Raw genomic sequence first — 19960 nt, 5'->3', positions numbered from 1 at the left:
GGCTAAAATTTGCACTCATTTCCAACATATTCTCAACATGCTGATCATTTGCCTTCAATCCATCTGATGCAGAGAGTTCATTCTCTCACCTGGATATCCAAGTTCAGCTGTTCCCATAAATCATCATGCAAGGCTGACACCTCAGCTTCCAGATTCTCATATTCCATAGTGCTGTTGGCCAGTGCCTGTGGGGATTTGCAAACAGTGTCGTCAAGATACAAATGCCTGTCTAGATCCCTGTAGTGCAGAAAAACTAATTGGCATATGAACACTAACTGTTCAACCATCTGTTTGGATCACAGCCTTCATAACTTCACAGAAGAGACAAAGATTTCCATTCCTAAAAACACTTGATTTTTAAAGACTCTTTACAAGACTTCAGGGGTAGGGAAGCAAGGCTAGTATCTTGCATGTTTCTTTAGTTGTTGTTGTTGTCGTTGTTTGTATTCTTGAAAACAGAGATCAGTTTTTATTCAGGAAACCCTGAATGTAGTTTTGGGGAGACCAAATTGATGGCATACACTTTGGATGTTTTGATCCCCCTCTCCAATGTGATTTTGCAACTTACCCTTGTGTTGGGCTTTATGTCTTCATTTCTTCCCTCCCTCCCCCCTTTTTATATGAAATGAAAAGGCAGTAAAAGAATAAAAGACTGTAGAGATGTATTGCACAATGCTAAACTATCAAAACATTATTCTTTTCAATTCTAGCATTTCCTGGTAGCACCAGCATTGTCAAAACAAGAAGAACAGACTCCCCATTCAAGCTCAGCTGGAAGCACCTGGTTTTCACAACAGCTAATGCTGCTGGAGAAGCAGTGAAGGCTGCAAAACTGAGAAGGCCAAAGCTTCTACTAATCTCCATGCCGGCTAGAGATGACCAGAGGCTCAACAATTCTATCTGTATGCTTCTATTGGTATAGCTGTGAATGATATTGAATGATGGGATAAATCAAAGCTAATGATTAACAGACACATAACCCTTTCCCTTAGATCAGTGTTTCTCAACCTTGGCATTTTAACATGTGGGGAATTCCGGAAGTTGAAGTCCATCCATTTTAACACTGGGAAACACTGCCTTAGATAGTGCTAAGTCCAGATGTGGGTTTCAGCAGGTTCTGACCAGTTCTGGAGAAGGGCAGTAGAAATTTTGAGTAGTTCGGAGAACCGGTAAATACCACCTCTGAGTGGCCCTGCTCCCATCTATTCTCTGCCTCCCAAGTCCCAGCTGATTGGGAGGAAATGGGGATTTTGCAGTAACCTTCACCTGGAGTGGGGAGGGAATGGAGATTTTATTTATTTATTTATTTATTTATTTATTTATTTATTTATTTATTCATTCATTCATTCATTCATTCATTCATTCATTCATTCATTCATTCATTCATTCATTCAATTTATATGCCGCCTTTCTCTGGAGACTCAGGAGACTTATAATGCATTTAAAAAAAAACATTATAAAAACATTTAAAAATTAAAACACTTTACAGTAACCTTCCCCTGGAGTGGGGAGGGAATGGAGATTTTACAGTATCCTTCTCCTGCCATGCCCACCAAGCCATGCCATGCCATGCCCACCAAGCCACACCCACAGAACTGGCAGTAAAAAGTTTTGAAACCCACAACTGGCTAAGTCCCTGAAGGTTTCTAGGTGTTTGGGATCTCTTTGTGACTATAGAAAATGGAATGCTTTCAATGCAGAAGACTTGTTAGATTACCGTGCTGGCTTGGGACAGTTCCACTCGGATATTGATCAACTGATTCTGAAGAGATTCCTTCTTGTGCAGAAGCTTTTCAGGGTAGGCTGGCTGACTCCCAAACATTTCTAATTCCTGGTGTGTCCCCATCAGTGCACTCTCCAGACTCTCCTAGTGATGAAATGAGCACAAGGAAGTACATGCTTGTTAATAAAGGCAGGTGATTCAGAAGTAAATTCAAGACTTGAAATTGGTTGTGTTTTCTAGCTAAAAGGCTCTTTCTGGATTAGAGTACAGGTAGTCAGCAACTTACACATGTTTAGTGACTGTTCAAAGTTACAATGACATTGAAAATTGGATTTATTCCTATTTCTATTCTTTTGAAAATCATTAAATTTAATTAAACTTTTCTCATGCTCCAGGGTGGAAAGCTAGTAAATTTATGAGAAAAATAGAGTTGAACTATATAAATTTCTTGGATGAGATAAGGACTTTTTTAAGCATTTACAAACAGAAACATGCCTGTACATCTTGCTCTTAAGGAGAATACAGTAGTTTATAAAGCCCTGGGAATTTAGGGGTCTACAATAAGTATTTCTGCAATAAAATTTATATTAGGGCCAAGTCAATGTAATCCCAAACCTTCTCCCAATTCCATGTCCCAAAGTCACATGATCTGATAACTGAAGCTTGCTTCAACCCTGGCAGTGAGGCAGCAGATTAACTGAGGGGCAGAAATAAGGTAATATAGAAAAATAGTTCTGATATTTTTCAGCATCTGTCAACTGAGGCAGTTACCTCAGTCTACCTATAGTAATCCATGTTGTATGGTGTCCTGCTCTGATATAGTGGGAGCAGCAAGATGCTCATTCATTTGTACATCTGGGTATTTTATTATAAACACCCATCCTAAAAGAATTTGCTGTGAAAAATTTGTAAATTGAAATTGCTCATTTATAGTATGGCTTGGATTCCATGGTTAGAACAGTTATATTAATTGAGATGTCCAGAGTATTGTCTCATTCAGTTGTAACAAATCTAAGCAGTTGTGCCCAAAGAACGTGGATGTATTTTAACAGATCCCTTTGAAAGAGGTGATAATCAGCCCTTGTTAAAGAAACTTAACTCAGAAGTGTGCCAGACAGTTCCATTTCTAGAGGAAAGTGTTTGAATCACTGCTTAACAAAAAATCGAGGCATAAAGTTGATGTTCTACATTCACCTGGGCTTTGGGACAAAGACTGCCTTGGTCACTTTGGGAGTGACCTCTGCGGAGAAAAAACAGAGGGAACACCAATCCTGTTGCTTTCCTTGGACTTCACAGTTTTTAGCATCAATCAAAATAAGCTATCTGACTAAGACTGGTTCAGCCTATTCCAGAAGGTAGTGCTGAGAGTAGTTACTGTTTTGTCATATTGCAATTATTTCATATTTCTATTTTGCATTTACATGAAATTGCTGTGGAAAATTATTTGTGATATTAGCTGAACTATTATCAATACACAGATGACATTTTTCATTTAACACAGCTGACATGGTAAATGTTCTGAAACACAGCGTAATTGCCTGGATGACAATCAAGAAACAAAGCTCAGTCCAGATTGAGATCAGAAATATTATTTGGGATGGTTGCGATTATTTGTTCCAGTGTAGGTTACAGCCCTTTTGAGAGTTTGGGAAAGCAGTTTGGAGTGTTCTTGAAACTCAGTGGTAGTTTAATCACCTCATAAAACCACTCTCCTTTGAAATAGATAGCCAATGCTCAATTGTACATGCTCTGATAAACTTCTGATTAAATTATTGTAATGTGTTTTGCATGGCTCCTTTGAAGATTGAAGCTTTGGTTATTCCAACACTGACTTGCCAGGAAATTAATTGGGACTCTTCAATTCAGATATAAGAAATCAGTGCTTCAACTACTGATGCTGATACTACTCTTTAAAGATTTGAATGGCTTGGGGACAGATACTTATAGGAACACCTCTCTCCCCATAGATACTACTATAAGCATTCTGGTTACTTTAAGAGTCTCTCTTTCAGGTATCCCTGCCAAAATGAGAGCCAGGCAAGTAGCTTTGAGAGATGGGATAGAGCAACTCAGTTATGGGCTCCTTATTATAGAATGACTTTCCTGGGAATCACACCTGGTGCTCATATTTGATGGCTCAATTTAGGTTTTTATTGCCTGCACTGTATGAAAATCATGGTTTATATCTACTTATTTAAAGAACATTTGTCTTTTAACATTTGCTATTTTAGTTTATTATTGTTTACTTTATTATTTATTATTGTTATTTGGTTTACAGTTTTGTAATCAACTCAAATCTTCCTGACTTGGCACATTTAAAATATTTATAACACTTTGCAAAATTACATTTTAATATTTCAGTCTCCTAGCTTCAGGGTACTGGAAATACTTCTGTTAAATGTAACCAGTGCCTAGAAGATGAAATCTTTTTGGTCATGCTATGAAAATTTCTGAGAAATGAGGTTCATTCATAGGGGTTGAAAGCAGCTTGTCCATAGTACTACCCCCCTTTTTTTTGGTGATTCATGTCTTTTACCTTTTCTGCTCGAAGCTGCTGTACCAGTCTTTCCTGTTCTCTTATCACCTTGTTTTGTTCACAGAGTTTTCCTAGAAGCTTCTGCCGTGTGAAAAAGAGAGAAATAAAACATGAAGTCTGTAGAAGACATCAAGAATAAGAAATATAAACTTTCAGCTGCTTTGATGGAGATCAATTAGACCCCACCAGAGGCCTGGTCTCAGTTCCTGAATTCCAAATCCATGCAAGAGAAAATACAAACAATTAAACCAGCATGAAGACATGTGCATTGAGTAGACAGGAGAGATACAAAAGGAAAAGAGACCGCACAAGATTTTTGATGGAGGATGATCAAGAGCCTTTATAGCCTTGCAGTTTTGTATTAGCAGAAAAGATGGATTATCTAAAGATATGAAATGGAAAGAAAGAACCCCCACGAACCTCAGGGAATGCAGGGTAGACAGTGGTAACAGGATGGGGGATGGATTGAGTAGGCAGATGACAGTGAGGAAGAGGTGTTCTTACATCTGTGTGTTGCTCATTTATCTTGTAGGTGTGCAGCGTCTCTCTATATGCTTCAGGGAAATGAGACACCTGAAAAAATAAAAACAAGTCATTGCTGCTCTGTCTACCTTGATGTTGTCATAATAATCCCCTGAGGAAATCCAAGACTACTACTACTTAGTGGATCTCTCCACCCTTTACATATACATACAATATACACATATACATTATCAGATTGTACAACTCTATTAGACTTTCCATGAAGCCTTTCTCAAAAGCAACACATAACTAACCAAAGATTATTTGCTGTCTTTGAAAACAGTTCTTCTACTTTGTCAAGGAAAGAAAATGGCTACTCTGCTTTCAACACAGGAAGGAACAGTCAGGGTTCTAACAAAATGTTCCTTTTTTATATAATGACTGTTCAGATTTATGAAGAAATTAGCACTTTTATATAACAGGAGTACTAGGTGTGCAACTATCAGGCACATTATGTGATAAAGCCATAGTTTACCTTCATGCATCTATATTTGTAAAGAGAATTAAAGATATGGCCCATTCTCCCTGCCCCTCTAGAATTTAGGATGATTATGGGGAAAAAAGTTCCTTAAAATTATCATAACTACTATGGTGCAAAAGAGTTATTCTACACAGACACTAATACATCTCATAGTTAATATACAAAGCAAGAATGCAGCACAAAAAGCCAAGAAGATTGTTTGATGGGGTTTGTAGGCCTAATAGAAATTGTTATGGATATACACTGCATTGCATAAGGCTTCCTGGGTGTATGACTTTATATGCTAGGCAGAAGCCAATATGATGAAAATGGCTGATAAATAGATTGTTAAATTCCTGACTTATTAGAAACAGATTGCTCAGGATAATATGACATTTATTTATTTATTTATTTATTTATTGATTGATTGATTGATTGATTGATTGATTGATTGATTGATTGGACTTATATACCACCCTATCTCCGAAAGGACTCAGGGCGGCTCACAATAATAAAGATTAGATTAGATTTAGATTTTATTGAACTTCTATACTGCCCTAAACACACAAAGTTCATTTAAAAAAAAAATACCCAATAAAACTATAAAAACCATTAAAATCCCCTCTAAAACCCCTTCAGTCCAAGCCGGCCAGGCAAAATAGCCATGTTTTAAGCCCATGGCGGAAAGAGCAAAGGTCAGGGGCTGACTTTAGGGGCTAATTTTAGCTAGATTTAGTTGGATTAACAAGCGTGTTCAATGAGAGCAGAGAAAGACTAGTATTAGTTTAATTTGAGAACCTGTACTTAATCACAATAATGGAATCTTTATAGATGGATTGTATCCTTAATTTACTTGTTGGTTTCAAAACTGCAAAAATCTGGACAATATTTTTCACGATGGAGATGCTTTATATAATAGCCAGATCTAAATTTATAAGCAAACCAATACAATGCAATACAAACAGATTAAGGAGGTGGTTTTTTGAACACTGCCTTTTTGGTCTAAGTTTTCATAATCAAACCCAAATTTTGTGGGTTTTCTCCTCTCTGGAAAAATGAAGTTGCCAATTGCACTTATCCCCAGTTGTATGAACAAGTATGAGAGTAGAATACAGATTATGGCAGGATCTGCAGGGAGAGTCAAAATCCTCAAGATGATGGATGTGGTGTTGCAATTGAATCTGGCCTCTTTTCTCTGGACATCTCCATGCATGTACAAAGCACTGAGGCTTTGATCACAACCCTCCACCTGCCATCTTGTAGATTCTCTCTCTGTGGAGACCCATGACCAACAAGTAGCAATTCAGGAAACCCTCACATACACCACTACATCAGAATCCAGGTTTGTTGTTATGAAGCTCTGCACCATTATGGCCTTACTACACAAAGTTTCCCCTGTCCAGTCAAGTCCGACTCTAGGGCACAGTGCTCATCTCCATTTTTTAGTCCAGGAAGCCAGCGTCGTCCAAAGACAATTTCCATGGTCATGTGGCCTGCATAACTGTACACTGAGGCACTTGAAACACTGTTTCAAGTGCCTCACTGAAGGCACTGAGGTATTCACTGAGTACCACTGAAGTGGTACCTATTTATTTATTTGCATTTGCATGCTAGGTGGGCAGGAGCTGGAGCAACTAACAGGAGCTCACCCCGTCGGGTGGCACTCAAGTCTCAAACATGGACTGTCAGCTTTTCAGCTAACAAGCTCAGCATCTTTAGCTACTGAGCCATCACACTCCTTGACCTTACCACATATTTTGCAGGAACTGATTAGAATGTACTTCCTTAACGGAAAAGGAGCTGCTGGGAAGAAAAACCCCATCCACAACATAACGCATCATGCTTTTATTTAACTATTACAACATCTTAAAACATATTTCTTTACTAATTGTAATACCATTTAATATCATTACAAAAGAATTTCACATGCACTGAAATCTAAAAAAGTCACTGCTTGTCTACATAAATAAAATGCCTTGGTCTGTAGTATCTTCCCATATTTTTGTGAAGGGTATGTAACATAATAATATCTATTTTTGGAAAATGGTTGAAAACCATCTTCAGGTTCTCCAATGCAAGTAGGCCAGAGAACAGCAACATAACAGCCCTCAAGGATTCATGACCTACTTACAAAACCTTCAGCCAGAGACCAATTTAGACTTCTAAGAAGAGCTATCTGCCTCTTTACAAAGCCTCGTATCTTGGAAGAGGATACAAAAAGCCCCGCCCTCATAGGGGTATAAGAAAGATCAAATGTGCCCATCTCCTCTTCCCTATAGTTTTGCTTCAGTTCCACCCACCATGTATGTGGTTCTTACTTTGAAGGAATGCAGCTGTTAACAGAAATAAGGTATCCTGCCCTGGGCTTATAATAATGTATCATCAAATATACAACAATTCACTTTCTCATATAATAAACAGAATTCAGACTGCTCCAAAATATATTCCATCTAACCAGCAATTATAATTAATGTTCAACTGCTGTTTTCCTTATATAGTGGTGCAAACCCATAAAAATATATTTTAGTGCTAAAAGTGACAAAACAAGTATTGAAGCCAAAGACAGAGATTGATGGTAGATGGCTGGCTGTAATTGGGAGGAATGCAGCTCTAATTATTCTGTTGTTGACTGCGTTGCTCAATACAAAATGAACAATGGCAAGCCTACAAAAACAGAATCTCTACAAAACTCTAAGACAACTCTACCATTAGAAGGGTAAATTACTGTGGAAAAACTTACTCTTTCTTCATGTAAATATAATTATAGATGTTACTATGCTTAACCACTTTCCAGAGGTACCATAATTTATGTAAATATAATATCAAAGATTTTTTTTCCATTTAAAAAACTAATCAACTGGTAGGTTTTCTCCTCTAGCAGAAAACAGCCTGACAAGGATTTTTTAAAATGGTGGTTATCGGCTATAATCCAGATTTTTTACATACATATATTGAGAATTTCATTAGAGAAAAGGAGCTGGCACAAGATGTATATTACCAGAGTTGCTTTCATCAATCTCAAAAGAAATATATGGATTTAAACCATTTTAAGAGAGCCTCCTCTATTGGAGTCACTAGCACAAGGGGGCACGGATGCCATGATGAATTTATAAACAAATGCTACGGTAGGATGAAAAGTTGAATGGCCACCTCACAGATGGTTGTGGAGGTGAGGCATGAAACAATGATACTGGGATGGTTCTGCTGTATGCAAAAGCAGCTGGAATGTCATGGTTGATGGCAGAGCTGCTGTGATGTCTTACTTGCAAGTACAGTTGAGCCCTAGGAGAGGAGCTCTCCACCATTCTGTTCACCATACTGATCAAAGTCTCGCTCTCGCTCATCTGTGGCAGATAAGGAAAAACAGTCATGATGCTAATGGAGACAGAGTCATTTCCATTCAAGCTTAAACTTGTGTCATCCCTAAGATAAATGTGGAAATATCTGGATCCGTAGCTCAGATCTTATAGTAGAGAGAGGTACCAAAATGAAGCTCACTTTACGATAATTGTTAGGGCCATGCAGGTCTTTAAAAGGGTGGTGAACTTTCTTGAGACTTCAACTGAAGAGTCTTTTCAATGAAAAGCTGTTAAGTAAAATGGCCCTGAATTTTTCTTTGTCAGGGAGAAATGACTACTTCAGTTCCCTTGATAATAAGTGGCTTCTGAATGGAATAGCCAATTGGGGCAGAGTGGTCCCATCTTAATTCTTTGTGGAGGTGAAATGATGTGCCTCCAGAAAGCAGCTCGTCATCTCAAGGCAGAATGGCAATCCTCTATGAGAGAAAGGACCTCATCAAGGTAGATTGTGGACAGTCTCCTTTCAATTCTTTGCTGCAATTTACATGCACATGTTTATTGAGTTATATAAATAGCAGTCACGGAGAAACGGAGCCTGGTTGGAGAGAAGGACTCAATCCTGCCTCCTTCCAGCTGACAAGAATCCTTACTGTACAAGCACTAGATTTCACTGACAGGATAACCTTTCTTGGTCTTTCCCAGAACCTCTCCATCTCCATTCAAAGTCAGTTGCACACGCAACTGGGCCAGGACACCATCCTATGGTTTTAAATAAAGGACATTATATTGGAGGAATCATATTGGGCTATCTTTCTGGGTTGGGGGGGAGGAAACTATGTATGTGTACATATATGTATGTTGTCCTACCCCACCCACTTCATCTCCATTATTTTATTTGGAGTACCAATACAGCTGATCCATGTTTGGATCTGCTGCATTTTTTTTTCTTTTGGCCCCTCCAAAATAGTCATTTACCACTTAGAAAAGGAAGAAAGGAAGAAAGTTACAAACGGTTCTTTCTCCTATGGAATTGCTTTGGTCACAGGTCCTTTGGAAACTCTAGAGCAATCCATTTCCTCTGTGGATCTAATAGGGCTTGGTGGGCAAAGATTATGTTACAGAAATAGTACAAAAAAGGAAGATTTCAACAGGACAGGTGGTTGTTGAAATGCTATGTATTCTACCCTTCAGTATTTTACTTTGGGAGCAGCATTTTACTTCTTTAACAAGCAAAGCAAATAGATGTTGCTATAGCAAATAATTTGCTTCTATTCTGGAAAAAAAGCCAAGGAAAGCTGCTGCTAATTATGACTAGCTCTCTCTCTCTTTCTTTTAATCTTATGCACCACATCGTACCTTCAGTTATCTTTGCCTATTCCATTTTCCATTGGGAAAAACCTAGAGTGCTATAAAATAGAGAGTAGCCCACATACTTCCTCAACATTTAAATTGATGGATAGACTTTTATTCAGGTATATGGCCAGACTAGTTACAATATTGCCTCTCAGAAATAAATGTTACAATTCAACAGAACAAATTATTTAAATCTGGAGTATTGAGATGTAGAAAGTCTCCTACTGATGATGTTACTTAGCAAACAGCCAAGCTCAGAGAATACCAAGAAATCCACAGTTGAAACCTGAGCTACAGATTTTTCTTCATTTAGAAAGCATTATTTGTGTACATCCTACTGTATATGGTACTATAGGTTATTTAGACCGATCCTGGAGGAAGGGGAGGCACTTATGTAGGGCTGTATCTCTCTCGTTTTTTGAATTCCTTCTAAATATAGGTTTTATAGAACAAACCATATATAATAAAATAATCCTTTCTTAAACAAAACCTCAAGGATAGGTAAGAAGAATATCTTTGAATAAATTTTCATTCTTCAACAAAAGTCGACAGGATTACATCTATATTCATACAGCTCACAAGGAACATAAACAAACATTCCAAATCAGTAGCACTTAAAAACACAAATCATCAGGGCATAACAAAAAAAATCGGGAGCAGAATGCGGTAGGTGACTATGGTAGAATCTTTCTCCTATGGTCCAAAGTGGAAGAAGATGGAAAGCTGCAAAGGGGTTTGCAAAGTTGCAAGGTTTAGAAAATTTAAAATGAAAACAGAGGGGCAGAATCCCACTACTATGAGTAGTAACCCAGCAGGTTGGTTTCAGTCCAACCTAGGCACTCACACCTTACATATTATTGTATAGTGGTGGATTTTGATGCTGAGGCCACATGAGATCGGTTTTGGAACTAGCACTTATTCATGCAGGCATTTTTCAGGCTAGTATCAGCCATCCATCATGTTTTTTAATTTCCAGTCGAAATTCTCTGCCAGCATTTTCTCAAAAAGCTTTGATTTTGTTTGGTGTTTTTCAGAGGTCAGCAACTGTACCTTAATACCACATAATATGCTGAGAATACTACTGAATCTCAAATTTAAGTTGTAAGGAAGGTTGTTTGGGTTATCTGCTTGATGTGTTAGTTACCAAAGTTAAATGTGTTTTTTTTCTAGTGGGCAGACAGCCTTCCATACAGTTGCTATGATAAAAACTGGATTTTATGTGGTGAGCAAATCTGAATTCACCTGTTCCTTCACATACACACACACACACACACACACACACACACACACACACACACACACACATAAAGGTTTTGCCTGCCAGTCATGCCTGACTCTAGAGGGCAATGCTCATCTCCACTTAACAGCTGAAGAGTCAGAAGTGTCTGAAGATGCTTCCATAGTTGTGTGGCCAGCATGACTATATGCTGAAGGCACACAGAATACTATTACCTTCCCTATTTATCGACTTGCATTTACATGCTTTGGAACTGCTAGGTTGGCAGGAGTTGGGGCAAGTAATGGAAGCTCATTCTGTCACGTGGGACTTAGGTCTTGAAAATGTCAATCTTTTGTTCAACAAACCCAGTGTCCTAGTCACTTGGCCACCACACCCCTTTCTCATACATATACCAGATATTCTGGTAGCATACACATGGGTACAGGAATGTAATCTTAAATATTTTATTCTATTTGCCTCCATTATTCTGCATACCATATTTGAACAATTCATGCTGCTTACATTTAAACTGCAGATAATCTTGAGGGACCAAAAGATTAATAAAGGTGATTGATATTCCAATCCACTCTACAAAAGCATGTTTCCTAATAAATCTGTTAGTATTAAAGGTTTTGCAAAGGTGAAGAATCCAGAAACTCAGTGCTATAGGACAGAGGTCTCCAACCTTTCCGACGGAAATGGTGGTGGGGAAAAGAGGGGATGGTTCAAACTGGACAAATCAATTTGCTTAGTTCCTGCTGAGTCAAACAAATATAGCAGCTAATTCTGATGGGGATATTTGTGGCATTGCATAATGATTTTGATACAGCCTGGAGTTCATTCAATCTGCTTGGAGCTTGCTTCAAGTAATTCTGATTGAGGAAGATGAAATACAATGATGCAGGATCGATGTTTCTTGCCAATAGCTAAAGTTATTGGCAATGAAGAAATTGTTATGCATGAAGTTGTAGGAACAGGTAGAAAATCCAATGTCTGATAAATGACAACAAGGAGACAGAAAAATGAAGGAATAAAAATAATTTAGATTCATCGGTGTCCTTAAAGAACTAGGATGGGTGACTTTGTAAAGTTCAACTTCACTTAGTCTACAATATTCATTTACATTCTTAACTTTATTACTGTATGTCCTGTTCCTGGATTTAAACTGCAATTTTAAAAAAGAAAATCACAGGAATGTATGTATTCTATATATTCTTAATATATAGATATCTATCAGGATTTTCACCTGCTGGATTGTGGTTTTCTGCACATTTTTCTCCATTATACAGTATGCATTTCTACAAGCCTTTTTAACAATCAATATTTTCTTAATGTGCAAATGATTTACAATTATATAATGTGATTTCAGTCTTGCTTTACCTTAATACCTGCAGCCTACCTCAAAAATTTCACAAAGTTGTGTATATTAGCATATCATTGTGCTTCATAGATACATAACTTTTGATAGCACATGTTAGTGAATTTGCATTTAGATGTTAAATGCAAATTCACTTTTTGGAAGAACATTAGAGATTCAAGATTAGATTTCCAATAATTTTTCTTTCTTTTTTAAAACAAATACCAGTATTTACTGAGACAATTTAGGGAATGGGTAAACTGAAATTTATCCTTCCTGACATTTGTGTGTGTGAGTGTGTGTTGCAGTGTTAATCTAGAAAATGGGATTTAGAAACCTTTGGACTTCTATCCTTTTGGCACATTTGTCAAATTAGTACACATCCCTCACAGTTACTTTGAAGTGAAGGACAATAAATATATCTTATTTTCAGGGTTGGGTGGAGGTGAACCCAGGTTTTCCTTTTATTATAAGTTTATGGTAATAATAACAACCTTGTGAGGTAGATTAGGCTGAAAAAAAGCAATTGAGAATTTGAATCTCTTCAGGTTTAATCCGATGCTCTAACCCGGAGGTCTTCAAACTTGGCAGCTTTAAGACTTGTGGACTTCAACTCCCAGAATTCTCCAGCCAGCATAGCCAGAATTCTGGGAGTTGAAGTCCACAAGTCTTAAAGCTGCCAAGTTTGAAGACCTCTGCTCTAACCCCAGCTGAATATCCCAGAGTATATCCCTCTTATTTTTACACTGATCCTCAAACATTAAGAGATATCCAAAATTGCTCCTCAGCTGCTGCTTCCTAATTTGATAAAATGTGTTGCTAGAATTCTGGACTGTAGTATCTCAGCTTCTGGGTGAAAAGTCTTTTTTTTCCTATTACCTATAGATCCATTTGTTAAACCAGCACATTAAAAAGCGAACAGCAGGATTTTGACAGTTCATACTGCAAAAACAAATACACAAACAAACAAAACCCTCCCTCCCTTCTTTTGTGTAGTGCTAAGACATAATATTAGTCTTAAGAGTATGCAAACACCTCAAGATGGTGCAGGATTTCCTAAATAAATATTCTTTCAGACTTCAGGTCAACTTCCTTACTTCTTGCAGTACAATCAGTGGTAGGATTCAGCCAGTTCGCACACTTTGGGAGAACCAGTTGTTAACTTTCTGAACAGTTTGGTGAACTGGTTGTTGGAAGAAATCATTAGGGCAGAGAACCGGTTGTTAAATTATTTGAATCCCACCACTGAGTACAATCCAAGGAAAGCTTTACCAACTGGATCTGGCAAACATATAAACTGCTTCAAGAAACAGGCATGCAGGAAATACTTGTTGAGCTGCACGAGTGGGGACTCTAGCTAGCTTCTGTTGCTATTCTCATCAGAGAGAAACCATTTAAAGTACAGCCAGTGCTAGATTTCATTCAACCACTAGCAAGCGCAGTAGAGACTGTACCAACAGAAGAGAATATTTGTAGCTCAGAGTTGAACTGTGAGGTCCTTGGTACTCTCTGAGTTTTGTGGGTTTTTTGCAAAGATTTCATTATCAAACCAGATAATATCATCACTGCACTGATGATGTTACCTAGTTTGGTAATGAAATGTCTGCAAGAAAACCAAACTCAGAGAGCAGCAAGGACCCCCTAGTAGTGACTGGTTAGGTATTCATCTACCATTTTTTTCTTCCACAGCTCCTAAACTGGAAGCTCTAGGACACTTGGGGCAATGGTAAGAGCTTAACCCTGCCATTAAATACACCTCCTGCTAGGTAAGTTTGCAGGTAAGCCAAACAAACATCTGCCTTTGGTCTTGGTGGGAGGTATGTCCCCAGGACAGTAATGAATTTTTTAAAAGCCAATCTTCTGAGGGGAAGGAGAATGTATCCATGTGTAGGTCAAATGAAAAATAGAAGTAGAAAGTAGTAAGAAATTTTCCTACATTTTTTTTATCAGTTCAACTGAAAAAGAATTTCAACATTTCATTCAAAGGAGAAAAACATTTCAAAGAAATGTCTGTGGCATTTTTTTGAAATTCTTCACCAGATTTATGAGCAGAGAAACTGAGGGGATGATTTTAAAAAATTCTCTAGGGAAAAAAGGAATTCCCCAACAACATCTTGAGGACAAGATGCCCTCTTAGTAATATTTTAAAAAATATTCAGTGAGAGGCACTCCTCATAATGTCTTCCCTTGGAGAGATGATTATGCAAGGGAAGGCACAACACTCACGTACACCCTTTGGCTACTTCCCAACTAAATATTTGCCAAGAATACCACATTCCTCCACCCATGTGAATATTTCGGCAGAATTCTGCTAGAAAATCTAGTCAGAATATTATGTAAACATTCTGTAGTCAGGAATGCATTAAAGAAACATGTATTCTAGCATATGAAATCTACAGATCTCTAGACAAGCAATGTACTTCTTTTTTTTTTAGCCTCCTAAAATGAAACATTTATTTATTTTTATATATTTATTTATTGGATTTTTGTGCTGCCCATCTCTGGGCATTGCTCTCACACAAGAAAGGGTAACACAAACTCAGAATCAATAGTGCTAGCACAGGGTCAATATATTTTAGGGAAAGGGAAGGAGGTGCAGAAAAGGGAGGATGACACAGGTCCAACAACAGGACTGGAGGGAGATGGGTTTGGCAGAGCCAAGGCTGAATGGAGTGGGGAGAGGGAGAACACAGCCAGCTTAGCCTACCTGTTGGTCCAAATACTCTAGGTTTCTTTGCAATTGAAGGTCTAAAAGTTCATCCTATCAGGAGCCATTAGGCATGCGGCAAAATGGAAACACAAACATACAAAAACAACGAACACAAAGAAGAAGCAAAAGCAGTTAGGTGCAGCTTAACTAGAGACAGGCAAAGAGCTTTCCCCATACAGCAAAGGGAACATTCACAGACTCCCAAGCACTTTTAAAGAGAGAAGATAAGTGAAGAATAGTGGTTCAGCAATCTTTTCAGATCAGGAAGTATATAACATTTATTTCAGGGACTCTCAGAGATCCCGATAGCCCAGAACTATCATCAATGCTCTGTCCCCAAGCCTTGCTTGCATCTTATTGTATGGCTGAGCATTAACAGAGTGACCACATTAATCTAATCCAGGTCATTCTATCTTGTTTAATACGGCCTGAGTTTGGCAGGCTATCAAGTTATATCATTTGATCAAGTTATATCACAATACAAGTCTTTACTCCTTCCCCTTCAAAAGACAGTTTTCTGAGTCCACATGTGTTGTTAATTGAATTCAGGACCTCAAGAGCGATTCCTCTACTCTTGCTGTTGAGGCTACATTTGCTGCCAAGATCAACATCTTTGCAGATACCATTCAACGCTTTCCCCTGTAAGACAGGAGAAGTAACCTTGAAAGCAAAGGGCTATGTTGAAATGTCTCTTTCCTCTGTTTTTTGCTCAGCAGGTACAATGGTGTTTACATATGATGAACTCTGAACTGACCCATCATGCCCAGATCAACTGGACAACAGGAAAAAAAAGTGTGTGGCTCCATCACAACATGCTTCTGTACAATCCACTGCGGTCATGCAGCTTCAGAGATAGTACAAGAATATGGGCCTTGTCAGAGGAGAGGAAAAAAAAAAAAGGCTGAGGTTGGAAACAGAGCATTTGTTATCAGAAAGAATGTTCCTGACCCGCTTAATGATACCAAACTCATCTCACTGCATTTTTAGTTCAGCCGCATGCATCTGCTTTTGTGCATAGCTGGTGAAAAAGCAGGGGTAGTGAGGGAAGAAGCTACGTGCAACAAGCGTGCAACTAGAGTCTGTTCCACAGGGCACCTTAAATCCAGTCCAGGATTTACTGGTTGCTTTCAGGTGTCAGGTAGGGTCAAAAAACGTGGCATGGAGCAATGAAGTTGGCACTTTCATTTGGCAGAGTCCCATTCACAGTGTTTGTTGCCCCCACCACATGGATCCTCCCCCGCAGTGGAATAACCAAACAGAGAGAGAATTAGAATGACCAAGGAAAAACAGCATATAAAAATAGCCAATAAGGGGAAACAGAGGTTTTACCGTGTATTTTTCCACTTCAGTTTTTGACTCTCTAATTATTTTTGTGATACAGAGAATGACAATAAAGAATTAAAGAGGATTAGTACTCCTCGGTTTTTGCATTCTCAATTCTTTGGGATACCATCTTAATTTCGGAATGATATCCCATATACAATACCAGAAGTATTTATGGGTGTTCAGCCTTTGGGAAGATGCTACTTGTCACAGGGAATAAAGCAGTATTTTTCCATCTAGAGATCACCCATAGAAGTGGACCAACCCTGAAGACAAGGCAAATACTTGGTTGAAATGAGCAACAAGAATAAACAGCTCATATAATGAAAGCCATTGGTGGAGCCATTATCTTCAACATGCAAACAGCTTTGCTATGCGATCTGTGACTTAATTGCAAATTTTCCTTCACTTTGAGGTAGAAGCAAGAAATGATACATCTCAATAACCAAGTTGTTAAACAGGTGGTCTATTCCTCCCTAAAGTATGGAAGATAATCTTGATGGAGATATGCAAGATATACTGAACTTCCTCCTCTCTCTTAGAGTCGGTGAATTAGGGAGGTGTCTGTGCCATTTCCAAATGTTATATGGATGTTCTGGATTTTGACAATGTTTTGCCCCTCGTCATTTTGGGAACAGAGCTTGGGTATCCCCATCAAAGTCATCTTCGCTCTCTCTATACATATTGGACTTCACATTCTATATCTCCTTGCAACTCTTCCTGGGTGGTAATGTTAATGAAACACTGGTTTCAACTGAATGAATAAATAACGACTGAGTAGATGCATGGTTTTTTTTTTTCTTTCTCTAAAAATCACACGCTCAATTCCTTCTTTGCTCTTCGAAAACACATACAAACTATGATCAACCAATCATCAGCAGTCAGGCTAATGATTAAAATTTTCCACCTGTTCACGTAGTCATGATGCCTCCAGGCTGGTCTCATAACCAACCCTAATGAACTTTGCTGCTAAAGCAATTATTCCACTTCTGAATTAAATGATAGCTTTAGGAAAGAAAAACACCTTCGCTAGAGAAAGAATGGGATAGCATTGTCGCTTACCATTTTATCATGGACTGTAGGGGATGCTGGATAGTTGAAGGGAAACATTCCTGCAGGAACAGGCTTTCTATCACCAAGGTAATCATACTGGGCAAACAAAAGGAATGTGTGTGAGATATATTTTCCTTATGTTAATAATCTAGTAATAACAATGACCTTCCTGTTGGAAGAAAAAAAATATCAAAGGCCATTAACTAAAGTGGTGATGAATTAATCACTTATAGAAACTCCTTGAAACTGAAGTCTGGACAAAAAGACAAAAGGCTGGTTTTATAAGAGGAGCTACTTTGAAATCTGTATTACAATATTACTTCATTCCTGGGATGATTTGCTCTCCACTTCCATTGACACTCTCTAATTTGTTTTGAAAATCATATTCATCAAGCCATAGGGTGTAGCCACAAAGATGAACACTTCAAGTCTTAGATCAAAAACTTGTCTAATCTACTGCCCTCCCAATTCAACTAACATGACACTTTCCCTCAGCCTTAACTTGCCACTTTGGCACCACATTTCGGCTGCTAGAGTGTTATACCTTATATTTTACTTGAACTAGGGCTCAGCACAGATCCCTTATATTTATTTCTGAGTTAAGTAGAATTAAGAACAGATGGTGCTAGAGGATTTGCAGGCTGAAATGCTCCTGCTTCTGAATGTCTAGAACAGGGGTGGGGAACTATGGTCCTTTTATGACCTGTGGACTTCAACTCCCAGAATTCCTGAGCCAGCTACAAGTCATAAAAGGGCCGTAGTTCCCCACCTCTGGTTTAAAACAGTCTTAATATATCTGAGATTGAGGAATAATCAGTTTATAATAGGGAATGTAATTTAAGATCAGCTTCTGTAAGTATTGCTTAGAAATGACACTGCTCATTCCTGCCGTTACTCCAATTCTTAATCAGTTGTCTCTTGACATGACTGATCAATAAATCTCCTTCATGTTCAGCAACATCTTCCCTCCTCAATAGTCTCTGCTATGTGGCACAAACAATAAATAAAATATTGAGATAAGATTATTATTAAAATCACTTATACCCCCTCCCACCCTCACTTGGCTGGGTATCTACTGAAATCTATTTGGAGGAGGGGAGCTTCAAAGGAACTTTACCTTTGGGGAACTGACAGATCGTCTCATCATGTAAGTCGATGGCTCGGCATATATCTCCTCACTTCGAGAAGGCATTCGTTCAAAATGGGCGCTGGGTGACCTTACTGGAGAATAGACTCTGGCCCTATTGTAGGATCCTTGACTTGGTGAGCGGGGGACTGATCGCGAACGAGGCTGAAGGGACATCCTGCGGAGGGAACCTGAGGCAGCGTCCATTTCGTCATAGTACACTGGCTGCCGTGTGGGGCCTGGGATCCAGATGGGCATATCTTGTCTGCTATAGCCGGGCTGTTCTTTCCACTCCCGCAGCTGGAATGAGCTGCTGTTGCGGAAGGGGTGGCGCTTGTCCTCCACAGCCCACTGAGGGCTCACACGTTCATAGGCAGGCATAGAGCAGATACTGTCAGGACGCACACCAGGTGGATAGTACTGGTAATCCTCCGAGTACTGGGATGAATAGGGAGGGTAATAATCAGGTACTCTCCGAGACATTGGGAAGAATCTGTTGGGGCTACAAGTCCCAAAAGAAACAAGAAAGGTAAACATTTGGTATGGGGTTTTAGGATTTTCTATAACTATGTTAATCTCAGCCTACCATCTGCTGAACAGTACTGATATATTTTTCACAGATTTCTATGTGTAAAACTGGGAGAAGCTGCAAAATTTGCAGTTTTGTCTTAAGCCTTAATGGTGTCTTTTTGTCTCCAATTGTTTCACTACATTGTTTGCTTGTGTTTCTTAATTTTTTATTCTTCATAATTAAGGTTGTTAAACCCTCCTAGTTTCCTCTCCTGCACGTGATCTACCTCCTTGAGTAGCACAGTATACATACATATGTCAGTTTTTGATAAATAACATGTGAAAGCTGAACTTTATAAGGTTCAATTAGGATAAAAGCTGCTTTGGTACTTGGGCTAAAACTGTGACTTGTAGATTTGGATCACTGAACTGCCCCAAATCAGTAAAGTTCATTGTCCATATGTCAAAAAGTAAACTTAACAGTGGAAAGATATTCATCTCTTTGTGCTTTTTTGCTAGTATTTATTTTCTCTCACTCGATATTTATATTGTTGGACTATGTTTATTCCTACAGAGTACTCTGAAAACTTTCTAAAAGGAGCAGCTGACAAACAATTTTAAAAAAAAAAAAATACAATAATAATAATAATAATTACTTCATTCCATGATCAGGAACACTTGGTAAATAAGCTAAATATTTGCTTACCAAATACTTTTTCTGCTCTTCTGGATGCAAGAACACTAAATATAAACCAATTGTGAATTTTTA

At 38.4% G+C, this 19960-nt stretch overlaps 1 protein-coding gene across 17 annotated transcripts in view; it reads right to left on the bottom strand.

Annotated features, from left to right (window-relative positions):
* PLEKHA6 (pleckstrin homology domain containing A6) overlaps window positions 1-19960 on the bottom strand; it is a 199549-nt gene that overhangs the window by 26831 nt on the left and 152758 nt on the right. For 8 of the 17 annotated variants that reach the window (XM_060689782.2, XM_087889469.1, XM_087889468.1 and 5 more), the window contains 8 exons: window positions 18673-19183; window positions 17565-17651; window positions 15177-15230; window positions 8505-8585; window positions 4680-4832; window positions 4260-4340; window positions 1718-1867; window positions 90-185 (listed from right to left, as the gene is read on the bottom strand). In XM_060689782.2, coding sequence (XP_060545765.1) covers window positions 90-185; window positions 1718-1867; window positions 4260-4340; window positions 4680-4832; window positions 8505-8585; window positions 15177-15230; window positions 17565-17651; window positions 18673-19183 — 1213 coding nt within the window. The remainder of the gene's footprint in view (window positions 1-89; window positions 186-1717; window positions 1868-4259; window positions 4341-4679; window positions 4833-8504; window positions 8586-15176; window positions 15231-17564; window positions 17652-18672; window positions 19184-19960) is intronic. The other 9 variants (XM_087889481.1, XM_087889483.1, XM_087889484.1 and 6 more) reach the window with 2 other exon arrangements.

This window comes from Pantherophis guttatus, chromosome 3 (assembly GCF_059756535.1).
Source record: "Pantherophis guttatus breed Tessera chromosome 3, ASM5975653v1, whole genome shotgun sequence".
Lineage (NCBI taxonomy): Eukaryota > Metazoa > Chordata > Lepidosauria > Squamata > Colubridae > Pantherophis > Pantherophis guttatus.
The sequence above is the reverse complement of the archived record's forward strand: the minus strand, read 5'-3'. Positions and strand labels throughout refer to the sequence as shown.